This window comes from Sparus aurata, chromosome 6 (assembly GCF_900880675.1).
Source record: "Sparus aurata chromosome 6, fSpaAur1.1, whole genome shotgun sequence".
Classification (NCBI taxonomy): domain Eukaryota; kingdom Metazoa; phylum Chordata; class Actinopteri; order Spariformes; family Sparidae; genus Sparus; species Sparus aurata.
This window is the reverse complement of record NC_044192.1, coordinates 15344014-15358490: the sequence shown is the minus strand read 5'-3', so window position 1 is coordinate 15358490 and position 14477 is coordinate 15344014. Positions and strand designations below refer to the sequence as shown.

Genomic DNA, 14477 nt, shown 5'->3' with positions numbered 1-14477 from the left:
AAATAACTCCAAACTAAGGACGTGTTGGGTTAGCTTACTTGCAGACACTAAGTCAGGGTGGGTTTACCATCCCGCGAGAGCTCTGCCTGATCGTCTAATGCAAGAATATACAAAGAAAATGGAAGGGCTGGATGCCTTTGCAGGCCGACATAATTACTTAATTTGTGCTGCAACATTTTGGCTATGGGTGTGATATGTCTTATTAAATTTAATCATTCATTAAAACATCCACGTATAGAATCAGGATCTGCATCGGCACTCGATGATGATATTGGATCGGATCGGTCCTGGACAAGTTTTTCTCCCTCCTTTGTTTACGGTTTTGAAGGGAAAAAGTCAGGGTGAACATTTTGCCTCCCCTGTGTTGGATAAAAGAAACCAAGATGTCCTGATGGAAAGTAAACATCTCACACGGAGTACAGAGGGGTAATTCTCTAAACTGAGGAAACAGCCATTGATCTTTATTATATTTCAAGCCCATGAAAACGCACCGCTGCAGTTGGTTAGCTGGCATGGCAGCCTGCCTGGAGAAAGGAGTGAGGAGCACACTGGAAGCTATTTTGGTTGAGAGCCGCAAGAGCAGCTTGGCAACGACTCAGCCCGGCAGAGGTTTGAGACGCCAGGAGGAGGGGGAAGAGGAGGAGGAGGAGGAGGAGGAGGAGGAGGAGGAGGAGGAGGAGGAGGAGGTGGGGGTGGGAGGTGGAGTCGATTAGTTAGCAGCAGTCTGTGTGGCTTAACTCTGACTGACTGTCCTTCCACATGTCTGTCTGGAGCTTGCCACAATTCTGGCTCTTTCTGAGGCCAGTTTGCTTTGGCGTTCACCGGCCTGCCTGGGGGAGAGAACCGACTGGACTGATGTTAAATCACAAGTGAAGCTTATGCACCACCGCCCCTCAGAACCCTACACCTACATACCAACCACTCCAACAAACGCTTCCACTCAAATGTATGCATGTCCCTCAAACGAGCGCTCCAACGTCTTGGCGATATATAGAGCCCCATTGATACGTCTCTGACCCGCTGTGGTGGAGGCTTCCCACACCCCCTGAAAGGGAACTTTGATTCTCCTCTGAGGACCACTGTGTCGTGCTGTGACGTTTTCTTTGGCTGCCATCCGTGATTTTTTTTTTTTTTTAAAGCACAACCACTATGCTAAAATGTGGGTTTATGAAAGCAGGTCTGCTGAAAAGGAATATGTTTTTATCCAAGAGGAAAGCTGTCACAAGTCATCAGAATCAAGTCGTTTTTTGTGTTTCACCGAAGAACTTTATTGACACCAACTTTTAAACCGTTCCTTTTTCTACGGCTGATTTTCTTTGTGCATGTGTGCGCGAGGTATAAAGTCGCACACAGAGGGGAAAACGGCAACGGCGGATTTGGCTCATCACCTTCACAGAATGTGATTTTCTGCTCTTGAGCAGCGGTGCGTGAAGTTGAAGTAGAAATTACTTTGGCGTGTGACTCCAACCAGAAGCTCTCGCAGAGAAGATTAACATTCAACCACCTCTTGTTCTGATGCCTCAAACACTGAAGGATGAAACATTTGACAAAAACCAAACAGCTCAAGGGGCGATGTTGTTTTTCCAGTCCGTGTCGAGGTGTAAAAAGTCATGTAGAGTTCGAACCCCTAAGAGTACAGCAGTACCGCTGGTGACCTTTGAACTATAGAAACACACAGTGGGTGGGTAAAAGAGCCGAGGGAAGAGGAAGAGCTGACAGTGAACAGAGGAGGTTGGAGAGCAGGAGAAAGTCTAAACGCCAGTGAGGAATTTCAAACGATATATGGACTTGACAAGTAGAGCTGTTTGTGTTGCTCGAGGGCAAAGCAGGGGATTATTTTCTGCGAGCTTCTGACAGAAGTGGACAAAAACGGCTCTTTTCCCCTCAACACCTCCTAAAGAACATGAAATAATTGTGCACGTTTGTGTTGTTTAAACTGTGTGTATCTGTGAACTATTCGTCGTTAGCCTGATGTTGTGTCTCTTGTCTTATCCCCATCAGGGCCCTATGGGTCCCAGAGGACCACCTGGCCCCACCGGATCACCTGTAAGTACCTCCTCTACACTTCAGACAGCACACAAGCCAGGCGCACCTGTAGACAAGCGGCTGCGCTCGGCCACAGACAGGCAAAATCTCATAATTGTAATGTGCTTGATGTCTTGTGTGCACACTTCCTCCGACTGTATTCAATAACTATAATGACCTCAAAATGACCAGTGACTTTAACAACGAGGCCGACAGACATTAGTGTTTACACACAGCCCTGTTTTCCGGAGGAAGGTGGCACTCGTTGAATACTTTCGTCTCACAGATGCAGGCTGCAGGGCTTTTTCCGATGCCACAGTCCGGACAGACTGCAGAACACCTGTCTATTTGCCGTTCATAGAGCCTATGGGCTTACAGCTCCGCAGACACACACACACACACACCCCGCACTTTTCTGCTCTTGCCCACAACCAAGCTCCACCTGCAGCCCTTTTGAGCCCTCCCAGCCTCCTGAGTAAAGCTATTAAGTTGGAGGTGATGCCAGCTGCCGACTTGCCTCGACTTGATGGCTTTACTCACCCACAGTTAAAGAGACGTGCTTTCTCCTCAGACACCTTTGACTGCTTTTAGACAGGATCCAAACAAAGGAATGTCCGTCTCAACCAGAGGACATTTGTCAGGAGGTAGCTGCAGTGTGTAACATAGACAAACATATACAGGGATACAGTGCGTTATAAAAACTTGAATTACTCTATAACTTTACTGGTGCAGGTGTATATCTACTTGACTTTGTTGAATTTGTAGGCCTACTAGTGAACAAACTATTTATTATTTAAACTGTAAATTAAAGGTGCATTATGTAGTTCTGGGAAATACATTTTAAGAGGAAAGACCAAGAGAAAAGTGAAAGAAAAACATCAGTCATGACTGATTTTCGTCCTCTGAGGATGGCGTGTTTATAACGACAAGAAATATTCCCTGAATTTGTATTATCTTATAAGTATTGTAAATATAAACCTTTTAGGTTTGGATTTCTTTTCCAAAACTATGCAGTGCACCTTTAAGATAGTTATATTAGCTATAAATTACACAGATTTACAACATAGCCAACCAATCCTTATTTTCAGTCCCTTTGCTTATTTGATTGTTCAGTGTTTTATTGAATCTCTGGTCTATAAAATATCAGAAAAAAAGTATGAAACACAAAGTTGTTCATTTTACTGTCATAAAGATGATTTAAAAAAAACAGCAAAAGATCTCATTTAAGAATTTATGATTCATTTTCTGTTCACGTTGATAACTTTTTAAGTCAGAGCACCGCATGTAAAAAAGGTTTGATTTAGTTTAGTTTCATTTTTTTATTTATTTGACAGGAGCCATGCTCAACACAACCTTTGAGCCAGAGTTACCTGTAAAGCTAGTATTTATCTATTCCTGGAGAGGAAGTTATAAAAAAAAAAAAGAGAGAGAAAACAATACAGTAGAATACAAATAATATATTACAAACAATTACTGACAAACTTTACATCACATATAAAACAAACATTATACCGACCAAAGATGAGATCAGTGATCACATGATTCTTTTGTCTTGAATCTCTGAATTCTCTGGCTGGGAGATGAGTTCCATTTATTTGCTGCTTTAATTGAGGATGCTGATTATCCAGAAGCAGTTTTCCTAAATTTGGCCGAGCGGTCGCCTCTGGCTGACGCCCTGGTCTCCTCAGTGTCGTCCCTGCACAATGAAACACATTGTTTAGGTGGTGACGAATGAATTCATGCACCAGGCGCAAATAATGAGAGGAAAGAAATTAAACGCTCTCTCTCGCGCTCACTCTGATCTAACAGCTTCTGTCTTCTCTCCACATCCCAGGGCCCACAAGGTTTCCAAGGCAACCCAGGAGAGGCTGGAGAGCCCGGACAAGCTGTAAGTGTCCCACAGAGTTCAGACTGCGTGGTTTATTATACATACTTTAAACCTCCTCTACCTTTTTATATCTTCTCTTCTCTTTCTCACCTGGCTACTCTCTCGTGTCTGTTGGGCTCTTTAAAAGACATCCCAGACGCTGAGGCACAACCACATCGTGTTTGTTCCTCTCTTCTCCATGTGGAAACTTCAGTTCCACTGTAGCTGTGCTACATTCCCATAAAGTTTTCTAACACTTTCTAACCTTTCATTGCTCACCACTCAAATTCTATATCCCGCTCTATTTGACCGGACGGCTCCTTCGGTTTCAACACTTACAGCCCTCTTCAGTCAGCGTTTACACTGTCTCAAAGCCAGCGTGCTGAACCGGCTGTCACGCTCACTTCTGTTGTGTTTTGTGGGGAGCAGATTTTCAGATAGAGGACCCTATTAGTTGTGTCCTCCCCCTCGCTGCCCCCGGCTCTACCCCTCTTCTCTGCCCTTCCTCACACCTCCTGTAGTTTCCACCCCGACTCACCTCTAAAAGGAAGCTTCCAGTAATCAGACTCCCCAGTAGACAATGCAGGGTCTCCCCTCTGCTGTGTTAAGCTGCTCCTGTGGAGTTAAGACGTGCAGCCTCTGGGGTCCTCTCCCTCTTATTTAAAGGTGCTCCAGGACATCATTATGTGCGATTAAAATCACGCTTCCTTCCAGAACACAACCTGACAGTTGTAGAAGGGTAACAGTGTTGGCCAAGTGTTTGTGAAGGGCGGAGACAATTTTAGCCTTTGAAATCACAGAGATGGTGTTCTAAAACTACAACAAGATGCCTTCCAATGGCTCCTTCAGATAAGAAAAAATATTGATACTCTTAATATCAATCATCCCTTTTCTGTGACTTGTTTTGCCTGCTTAGTAACACAGAGAAAGAGAGAGAGAGAAAAGTCATTTGGATGGAAACATAGCGGCAGGACCAATAGATATATCAACACATGTGAAGTGAGAAAGCTGACAGAGAAACTGGCAGACGGAGAGAAAAGAAAGACATTTGAACTTTGTTCTGAGGATCTTGGACGAGGACACCGGAGCATTTGTTCCATCTTATTGGCCTCGTCTCTCCTGTAAATCCTGCTCATTGTTGATGTCTTCTCATTGAAAACGACTGTGATTAAGAATCGTAATACTGTCATGGTCATGTTGTTTTGCAATTCCTTTCAAGAGATTTACGTGAATTATAAAGTTTATAACTGATGCACCGCTCACTTGTACAGCTGGAAGGATGATTAAAGTCGTGTGCCGATCTTGTTGGTTGTGAAGTGACAGAGAGGTGAAGTGCGTGGTGACGCCCTCTGTTGGTCCTGACTGGAAACTGTGTCTCACCTTTGCTTGTTTCCTCCTCACTACCAGGGCCCCATGGGTCCCCGTGGCCCCCCTGGACCCTCTGGAAAACCTGGAGATGATGTAAGTGTGTCCATCGTTACTGTAAATAAATTTTCATCAAGCAGGGACTCTGACAAGGCTGAGACACAATGAAACGTAGTAACTGACCTCATGTTACCTGTTCTGGGTAAAAAATATATAGTATATCCTTTGAATTTAACCTAAAGCCTGCAGAAAGAGAAACAAATACCCTGACTGACTCCAAATTCAGTCCAAGTCATGATTATTATTATTTTAGGGGAATTAACTTCCCTTCCCTGGGTTTTAAAAGCACAATATTCACCAAAAAAAACCCACATTTTTATTTATTTGTTGTTTTGTTTGTTTTAGGATAATAATTATACAGTATAAATCACAGTCTCGACTATAAATTGATGTATTGGTCTATCTTGGCCCTTCATGTAAAACTCTTGCAAACTCAACTCAATAATTCTCGTTTAGCGCTCTATAATTTTTATATCATTTAACTCTGAGCGTTAGTCTTTCAAAGCTGTGTTCACAGTGAATCTGGTGGTACGATACGTAGCATGATAAATATTTTAAAAACAAATTTCAGCACAAACACTTATCAAGCGTTCACGTGCGAATCACTACCTGGAATTCATATTCATTTCTTTTTTTAATTTAAGAAAGGCTCCTCAGTTAGCTAGCATTATGCATTGGCAGAAATATGAGAAGTTGTACCACAAAATGATGCATATATATATATATATATATATATATATATATATATATATATATATATATATATATATATATATATATATATATATATATATATATATATATATATTTAATACGTTTCCATGTATTCCATCTATACATATATTTTATTATATCTGCATTGTGTGCTAAGGGTTATGTATTCTGTTTTGACTGTTATTTTGTTAATTTTTGTTACTAGTGATTTATTTTTTTTCTTTCTTCCATCGGCCTTATTGTCTTTGAATGTAATTCCTACTTTAAGCCACACGATGGCAGCAGACATGTCGTATCACAATGTGTCCACTGGGAGTGCTCTCTCTCTCTCACATCAACTTCATTCAGTTTTAAAGAACATCATTTTACATTTTAAAAGTCTGGATTTTTTTAAATAAACTTTCAGCATAATTCTTCATCTCTGTCTCTGTTTCAGGGTGAAGCTGGCAAACCTGGCAAATCGGGCGAGCGCGGACCTTCTGGACCTCAGGTGCGATTTCTGCAACCGTTGATTCACTCTGTTTTTGAGCACTGAGCAGCTCTCTAAATATCTGTCTTGATATACTGTGGGTTTTTATTGTGTTTGTCTCTCCTGTGGTTTGTGCAAGATGAGTTACTAATAGCAGCTCACAGACTGAAGCAGATCCTTTAGCCATAAATAATCTGATTTGGGAGAATGGCACAACCTTCTTTTATATAATGGCCTTCACATGCAGTTATGGTGATGCTGTCACTTCAGAATAACACACTCAGTTTAATCTTACATTTTACTCTACATTGATTAGACAGCAGCAGCTCTTGCCATAACTGACAGTAATGATGGATTGAAGTAAATTAAATTAAGAAGACTAAATAAATTATGTTGTGAGTGTCAGACGGAGTCATTTATCATCTCAAGCCAGGAATGAGAGATTTTTTTCATTTTATTTTGGGGTCGGAAGATCCCAAGTGGTCAATATTAGCTGGATCCAAAACTGGACTGAAAGGAAATTATTGCTTTGGAACTTTTTTTTAACGCTTCAAGGAACCTCTGTGTGCTTTATACCTTAAGTTCAGCTTCTTTCGCTCTCCTGCAGGGGTGAGAGAGGTTGAGGGTGCTGAGGGGTCAGTTGATATAATGATGTCATAGTAAATATGGTGCCTGACATTCATGTTGTTTGTATTGATTTGACTGGCCAGGAAAGATTAGCTAATAATTTAGACCAATTAGAGATGGCTAGATGGCAAACTTGAACACAAACACATTATAGGTCAAAGTGGCCACATCACCTACAGCGAACAACTGCAAGGGGATGAAGAGGGAGAGAAATTCCCCAGACTTCCTTAAAAAACCACTCAGTTTTGTGAGTTTTTGAGTGAGAAGAAACTTTCCAAACTTTGTGAAGTGCTGTTTCTGACCAATTCTTATTTATTTGTGAATTCGGCATACGTCACAGACTCATTTCCCGTTTTTCCTGCATCCATGCTGTATATTAATCTCCTGTATCATCTCGCCTGTTGCTTCACAGGGAGCTCGTGGATTCCCAGGAACTCCTGGCCTGCCTGGCATCAAGGGACACAGAGTGAGTGTCTGCTGTCTAATAATGATCTCCAGGAGTGGAACGTCATTGATTGAGTTCTTATGAATGTTTTCCTAATCGTGCGCCATCTCTCTGCTCTTTCTTTAAAGGGTTATCCAGGTCTTGATGGTGCAAAGGGAGAGACTGGAGCTGTTGGGTCTAAGGTAGGATTTTATTCCGTGTGTTTTCTTTTTAATCCGATACCTCACCATGTTGATAGTCGTTAATCGAGTTTAAAAGATGCATGCATAGTGACAACTGGTATGCGATGAGTTTTCATTGGGCAGTTGTTGTCAAGATGACCAACCATAGAGTGTCTTTATTTGTGGTTGCCTTGCCGTGCTAACAGCAACATGTTTCTCTCTACTGCAGGGTGAATCTGGTGCTCCCGGAGAGAATGGCGCCCCTGGACCAATGGTTTGTAACACTTGAAAACAAAAAAAGGAAAACCCACTCTCATTTTATAACGGTAAACTGAATGTAAAGGTTATTTCACCTCTTCTTCACCCACACAGGGACCTCGTGGTTTGCCCGGTGAGAGAGGCCGTCCTGGACCCAGTGGAGTCGCTGTAAGTGTCATCCTGCTTTTGAAAACTAGTATTAGATGCTTCACTTTGCTTTATAAGCGTCTAATTCAGAGTCAGGGAGCTCAGAGTAGGCTATTATTCAAACAGAAGCACTTAATAATTGCATCTAACCTCTGTGTCAAGTGTATTCTATTACTCCCCTGATTTAAATACTTTGTGTAAAAGTACTTTTATACGATTATTAATGGGAAAAGCTAAGACCTAAAGTTTGAATGCCTCGTGTCAATAATGTTTTGTTCTTCCAGGGCGCACGTGGAAATGATGGCTTGCCCGGTCCTGCTGGTCCCCCAGTAAGTGCAGTTTTTGTTGTCTCAGTTTAATCATTTTCATCATTTTATTTACATTTTCATCATTTGGTTTGAGAAAGAAATACTCCTCCACACCGTCTGCTGTGTGATAGCAGCCTCTCCACCTGGATGTGTCGGTGTTTAACAGCTGTCTGTTCCTCTCTGCAGGGCCCCGTCGGACCCTCTGGAGCTCCCGGCTTCCCTGGCTCTCCTGGTTCAAAGGTAAGCCACAGTTTACCTGAATAGCTTCCTCTTGATCTTCCGCTTTGTTGTGTTTATTCTGCGATTGAGAGTGATCGCTCTGTGATGTCTTGTGTGTGTCCCTCCCTTCACTTTCTCTAAGAAAATCAATCAGCGTAATTGAACTTCCCTCCGACTCAGTTTAGACCTGTTCTCTTAAAAAACAAAATTTGTGCGTATGACAGGTGCAGAGACGTTGGGGGTTTTTTTTCTGTATTCTGCACCGTTAGAATAAGACTTTCTTGAATCAAATAAGAAGTTCAATCTGTATGAAAATGGCAGCACACAGCTCAGGGAGGATTTTGTGGGGACAAGTTGAAATGCTTTAGTGAAATCGGAGAGGAGTGCTCTGCATTGAAAAGTGCTTTAAGCCTCCATCTGTGTGGAAAATTAGGGAGGAGGGGTTTTTTAAGTGTTTTTCTCCCTCCTTCACTCCCTCATACTGTCTTTTTCTTCTCGTCTCTCCGTCTTTCTGCTTTGCATCTGATTTATTCCTCGTGCATGGCAGACAGGCTCAGCACTGTGCTCGAGGGCTCAGTGCTGGTGGGATCGCTTTCTTCTTTGAGCCCCTTGATAGTTTGGGAAAAATCTTTCAGGAATTACAAACGGAGTGTCTCTTTACGAAATCCAGGAGCCCTTGAAGTAATAAAGTCAAAAACTCTGCTCCAGACGTGAAAATGTGCGTCTGTGTTTATTTATGGTATCAACTTACATGCATAAGCACTTTATGTTTGTCTGCCGGAGAGTCCGTGAACCTGCGACTGAAAGTCTGTTGTTCTACGATTTCTTTATAATATTCTAGGAAGTGTCCCATGGTGAGGAATGTTAAAAAACTCATATTACGTTTTTGTGCTGTACCTCTGCTTGCCTGAGAGTTCATGAAATGCAGCCTTGTCTTTTCCTCTGTGAGCAAGGCATCGCAGTAAAAACCTAACACAATAAAAACAACACAGGTACTGAACCTCAGCTGAATAAACTCTGCTCCAACAGAGATCCAACAGAGACAACTTTTAACCAGCTCCGACTGAGTCTCAGCATTGTGTTATTTAGCATCAGCCAAACTATCGCCTCTAAAATCCAGAGACTTTTTTCCAAAAACTAGCAGATGTTTCTCCCTTTGCCCAACTTTTTTATCTCAGTTTCAGAGCCAGTGAAACATTGGCTCTGAGCGCAGGCTGAGGAAAAAAGGAAAGGTTCAAAACACTACATCAACCATTTTATGTAAACACTTAGAAACTGTGTTATGTCATACGGTTGAGTCTGCAAAGTCCACAGAGCTGCAGCAATAGCAAAGGAATTCCATTCACCAACGTGTTTAAAAAGCTGCACACCACCAGTGTGGTGAAATCTCTGGCTAGTGTCCATCGTTCCTCTGAACGTCCTATTTTTATACCGAACCAGATGGTCTGCAAAGCATTATCCACCTGGCTCTGGATAACACAGTTTATAACAGCAGTCAAGATTATTTCTTTCATTTAAACGCTGCAATTTTATAAGCATTAGGCTCTAATTTCACCGGTTTGCCACAAAGATTTGTTTCTGTGCACTGGTTTCTCTTCTGTTTTTTCTCCAATTAAACCAGATGCAGTTTGTTGACTTCAGTCAGCTGGCTCGCACATTTAATGGTGTGCATAGTATAGTATAGTATATGTATTTAACTATTTGTTGTCTATGCTCTGCCCTCATCTGTATAGTATTCAAAGGTACTATGTGTAACAATGTGAAGCAATTTTACATATATTTCCAATGTCTAAAAAATATCTATTCTCTGGCTTTTTGGTTGCCTTTAGCAGCCTTCTGAGCTCACTTTAGTTAGCGTTGCACACTGTCGGCACTGTAAGGGAGCAGAGGAGAGGCGGGGCACACGGGAATGTGAATAAACGTCACATCTTTTGGATTTTCCTGAACAAAACGTCCCGAGTCCTTTGCATAAAAATCAGTCCACAGGCTGTAAAAACAAACCAAAAAAGCTGGGGATGGTCTGAGTTTCTAATTGTGTTACAATCCCCTCACACTTTGCTAATACAAAGCGGTTAATATGTATAAATTGCTTCACATTCTTGCACATTGCACCTTAAATGAAACCCAAGCAGGTGAGAATAGTGCAGAATTTAATCACTTAGGTGTTAGAGTCATCAAGTAGCAGGCGGCCTCTCATTATGAGGCAGCAGACGACAATACATAATAAGCTTGAGGTTGCCAGTGAGGGCAGCAACAGCCTCATAAAGAAAGATAGGGTAGAATAATTAAGCGAGATGTCACATGGACACTTTCATTTGAGTTTAAATAAGTATTTCGTGTGTTGGTGTGTCTGTGTATTGTATTATTTGTTACAGGGAAAATCATTATGTGAATAAACGGGCTGCATGCAAGATGAGTGGCGTGACAGCCTCGCAGTGCGAATGCCAAACATCAACCAGTAGCCTGCATGCTTAATGCATATGAGCAGAAATTAGCAGCCAGTAAAAAGAGAATTAATAACTGCAGCCATAAGCACACAAACTGGCAAAAAAGAGCCAGCTGACTTCCAATAATGACGTGTTATACCCTACATCTCAGTCTCTTACCTGGCGTTGTTTGGTTCCATCTGTCAGATTGCTGTGCTTCTATTGTTGTAGAGAAGTCTACGTAGTTAGATCGTGTCATAACCCTGCTCTAGATCCCAAGTCTGCACATGGTGTTCTATTTTTTCCTGTGTAGCTCTATCTACTTTGGTCAACCTGACATGGCCGGAGACGATCTGATCTGGGGGCTCTGTTGTTGCATTTTAAATTGGTTTTCAGGTATATGCCTGAAATGAGATATGTGGTTTGGACAGGCTTAGATATTTAAACGTTTTGTCCTACGACATATAATACATCATTAAATGTCCCACAATTGAGTTAAAAAGCACCAACATGTCTTAAAAAACGGTAGTTGCTACCAAGTTGTGGCAGTACTGGCAGTAAAATGCTTACAGGCCAGCCCAACCTACATAAAAATCTAAACAAATCTAGAAGGGATGCCCAATGTCAGCCACTTGGAAAATAAACCAATAAACAAATGCCTCCTCAGGTTATAATCAAAATGAAATGTGTTCCTACAAGTCCCAGTGAAATATGAAAATACAATAGGCCCTAAACAGACTTGAGTGTCTGGCTGGCAATCTGGGGGTTCTCAGTGGGTCAGGGACAGATTCAGAGTGAATGTGAGAGCTGTCTGGGTGCCATATCCCACCTCTTTTAAGCCTTCACAAAAGGGCGTCGTCATACCATGATTGGCTGGGAGGGAAATGCCCCCAAGCTGCTTCCACTCCTCAATCAGGAGTCAGTCTCCCCACCCTGCACACAGGTGATATGAATCCCCCTGCAGTTAGTCAAGAGGGTTCTGAAAATCAGACTAAAGCAAACACTGGCTCTAGAGTGGGCCCTTTGTGTTTTTTGCAGCTAATGTAAGATGGGGGGGGGGGCAAGGTGAGGGGTATTAAGTTGATTGTTATGTTTCAACCACTCACTTTTATATCCCCTCAGTTTAGCTAAACCATCATGATTGACAATGCTAGTGTGCTTGTAAAACGTTGCATGAACAGGTTTAGCATTAGCATACATGTTTATAGCAAAGTTAGCAGTAAGTTAAACAATATGGAAGTGGGATAAGAAAGCATAACAGTGGACCAGTAGCCATACAGCAGATGAAATGGCGTGTTGGCTGTTTGCTGCTGTGTGTGATTGTCACTGTCACTCCCAACTACCAACAATCTGCCTGAACTGTAAATCATGTTTTTCTGTTTTTGTTAGCTGATTGCCAATAATATATATATGTATATATATATAAACTTCACAAGATCCTTGCATACATATTATTTAACGTGACCTTTCTTCTTCATTCTGCATTGCTTACCAGGGAGAAGCTGGTCCTACTGGTGCTCGTGGACCCGAGGGTGCTCAGGGACCTCGTGGAGAGTCTGGCACTCCTGGATCCCCCGGACCTTCTGGCGCTTCTGTAAGTGACATTATAAATGCATATTTAAAAGGAAAAAGCAAGTGTATGTAACTATAGCGTTCCTTAGAAGAAAACGCTTAGTACACAGGCAGGTTACGATCACTGCAGTGAACTGACTTGTTTTGTCTCTTCTTCTCTGCAGGGTAACCCTGGTACTGATGGTATTCCCGGATCCAAAGGATCAGCTGTAAGTTTAAAACTAATATCTGTCTGCCACCCAGTTGACCACTTATGTATTTTTCCAAGTAACTGTCAAACATTAGACGTGCAGGAGATGTTTTTCTTATACGCTCAGGTTCAGAACTGATCTGGAACATATATATATATATATATATATATATATATATATATATATATATATATATATATATATATATATATATATATATATATATATATATATACATAGTATCGTCTTATGTACACCGAGCTAAGCAGAATTCAGTCAAATCAGCGGTTATGTATTTCAGACTACATCCACTGAGATGGATAGTTCACTTTTCAAGTGTGTCATACTTTGTCCCGCTCTTTCTTCCCCTCTAGGGTGCTCCTGGTATCGCTGGTGCTCCTGGTTTCCCTGGACCTCGTGGGCCTCCTGGGCCTCAGGGAGCAACTGGACCTCTCGGGCCCAAAGGAACATCTGTATGTTCTCATTGTATAATTCATTAATAAATCATTCATTTCATGTTCTAAATGATTAAAAAAAAAAAAAAAAAGATGATAACAACCTGCTGCTTTCTTTCTCTCCCATTCTTGTCTGTGTGTCTGGCTGTCCATCACTGTTTAGGGAGACCCAGGCATTCCAGGGTTCAAGGGAGAGGCTGGACCCAAAGGAGAAATCGTGAGTTTGTTTTTTTTTCTTTGCTTCTCTCTGTATTTCCTGATTGTTCCCCCACACAGCTAAAACCCCCGAAAGGATATTTTATGTAAGCGCAGACCCAGATAATTAACTGAGGATAGCAGACACTTAAGGTACTGATACATAAAATTGAATTATCAGAATGTTTCACATGTGGTCTAAATAGAATGGAGCTTTTCTCCCTAGAAGTCATTAATATACATTTCATTCCTCTTTATTTTGAAGTCTTCCACTCTTCCTGTTATAACCTGGTCTGTTACTGATGTGTTCTACAGGGACCAGCTGGTCTTCAGGGACCTCATGGCCCACAGGGAGAAGAAGGAAAGAGAGGACCCCGAGGTGAGCCTGGTGCTGCTGGACCACTCGGACCACCTGGAGAGAGAGTGAGTAACATCTCGGTGTAAAAAAAAAATCTGTTATTTTATACCTTAAGGCTGAACTCGACAGGCAAAAACACGTACATGTAAAAGTCAATCTCGAGATTGAATACTGGAAAGAAAAAAGAAAAAACATACACATTTAGGTGATCGATTTGTATCAGAATATTTTGTCACACAAGATTTGTACATGAACGTTTTTGTTGCTGTTGAATCAGTGATGGATTGCATATGTGTGTATAATGCACATTTGCAGATAATGGTCTTGAGAGTGAAACTGTTTCGATACTTTTAACGAGGTTAATTTCAAACAAATAAAATTTTTATAGAATTACACTGTTCCTCATTTTATTTGGCAACAGGGAACCTGTTTGAGGAGCGATATGAAAATCTGTGACTTCGATATTGCTTTCATAATCATAACTCTGGTTTTGTGTTTTCTCTCCAGGGAGCCCCCGGTAACCGTGGTTTCCCTGGTCAAGATGGTCTGGCTGGTCTCAAGGTGAGTTTTAACCGTCAACAGTAAACATGGATGCTTTTAGAGGAAGCAGGCAGA

The 14477-nt window shown here is 41.7% G+C and overlaps 1 protein-coding gene across 2 annotated transcripts in view; it reads left to right on the top strand.

Annotated features, from left to right (window-relative positions):
- col2a1b (collagen, type II, alpha 1b) overlaps positions 1-14477 on the top strand; it is a 51225-nt gene that overhangs the window by 11081 nt on the left and 25667 nt on the right. For both annotated transcript variants that reach the window (XM_030418631.1, XM_030418632.1), the window contains 16 exons: positions 2002-2046; positions 3860-3913; positions 5300-5353; positions 6468-6521; positions 7540-7593; positions 7701-7754; positions 7963-8007; positions 8106-8159; positions 8423-8467; positions 8633-8686; positions 12587-12685; positions 12828-12872; positions 13229-13327; positions 13473-13526; positions 13820-13927; positions 14370-14423. In XM_030418631.1, the coding sequence (XP_030274491.1) occupies positions 2002-2046; positions 3860-3913; positions 5300-5353; positions 6468-6521; positions 7540-7593; positions 7701-7754; positions 7963-8007; positions 8106-8159; positions 8423-8467; positions 8633-8686; positions 12587-12685; positions 12828-12872; positions 13229-13327; positions 13473-13526; positions 13820-13927; positions 14370-14423 (972 nt within the window). The remainder of the gene's footprint in view (positions 1-2001; positions 2047-3859; positions 3914-5299; positions 5354-6467; positions 6522-7539; positions 7594-7700; positions 7755-7962; positions 8008-8105; positions 8160-8422; positions 8468-8632; positions 8687-12586; positions 12686-12827; positions 12873-13228; positions 13328-13472; positions 13527-13819; positions 13928-14369; positions 14424-14477) is intronic.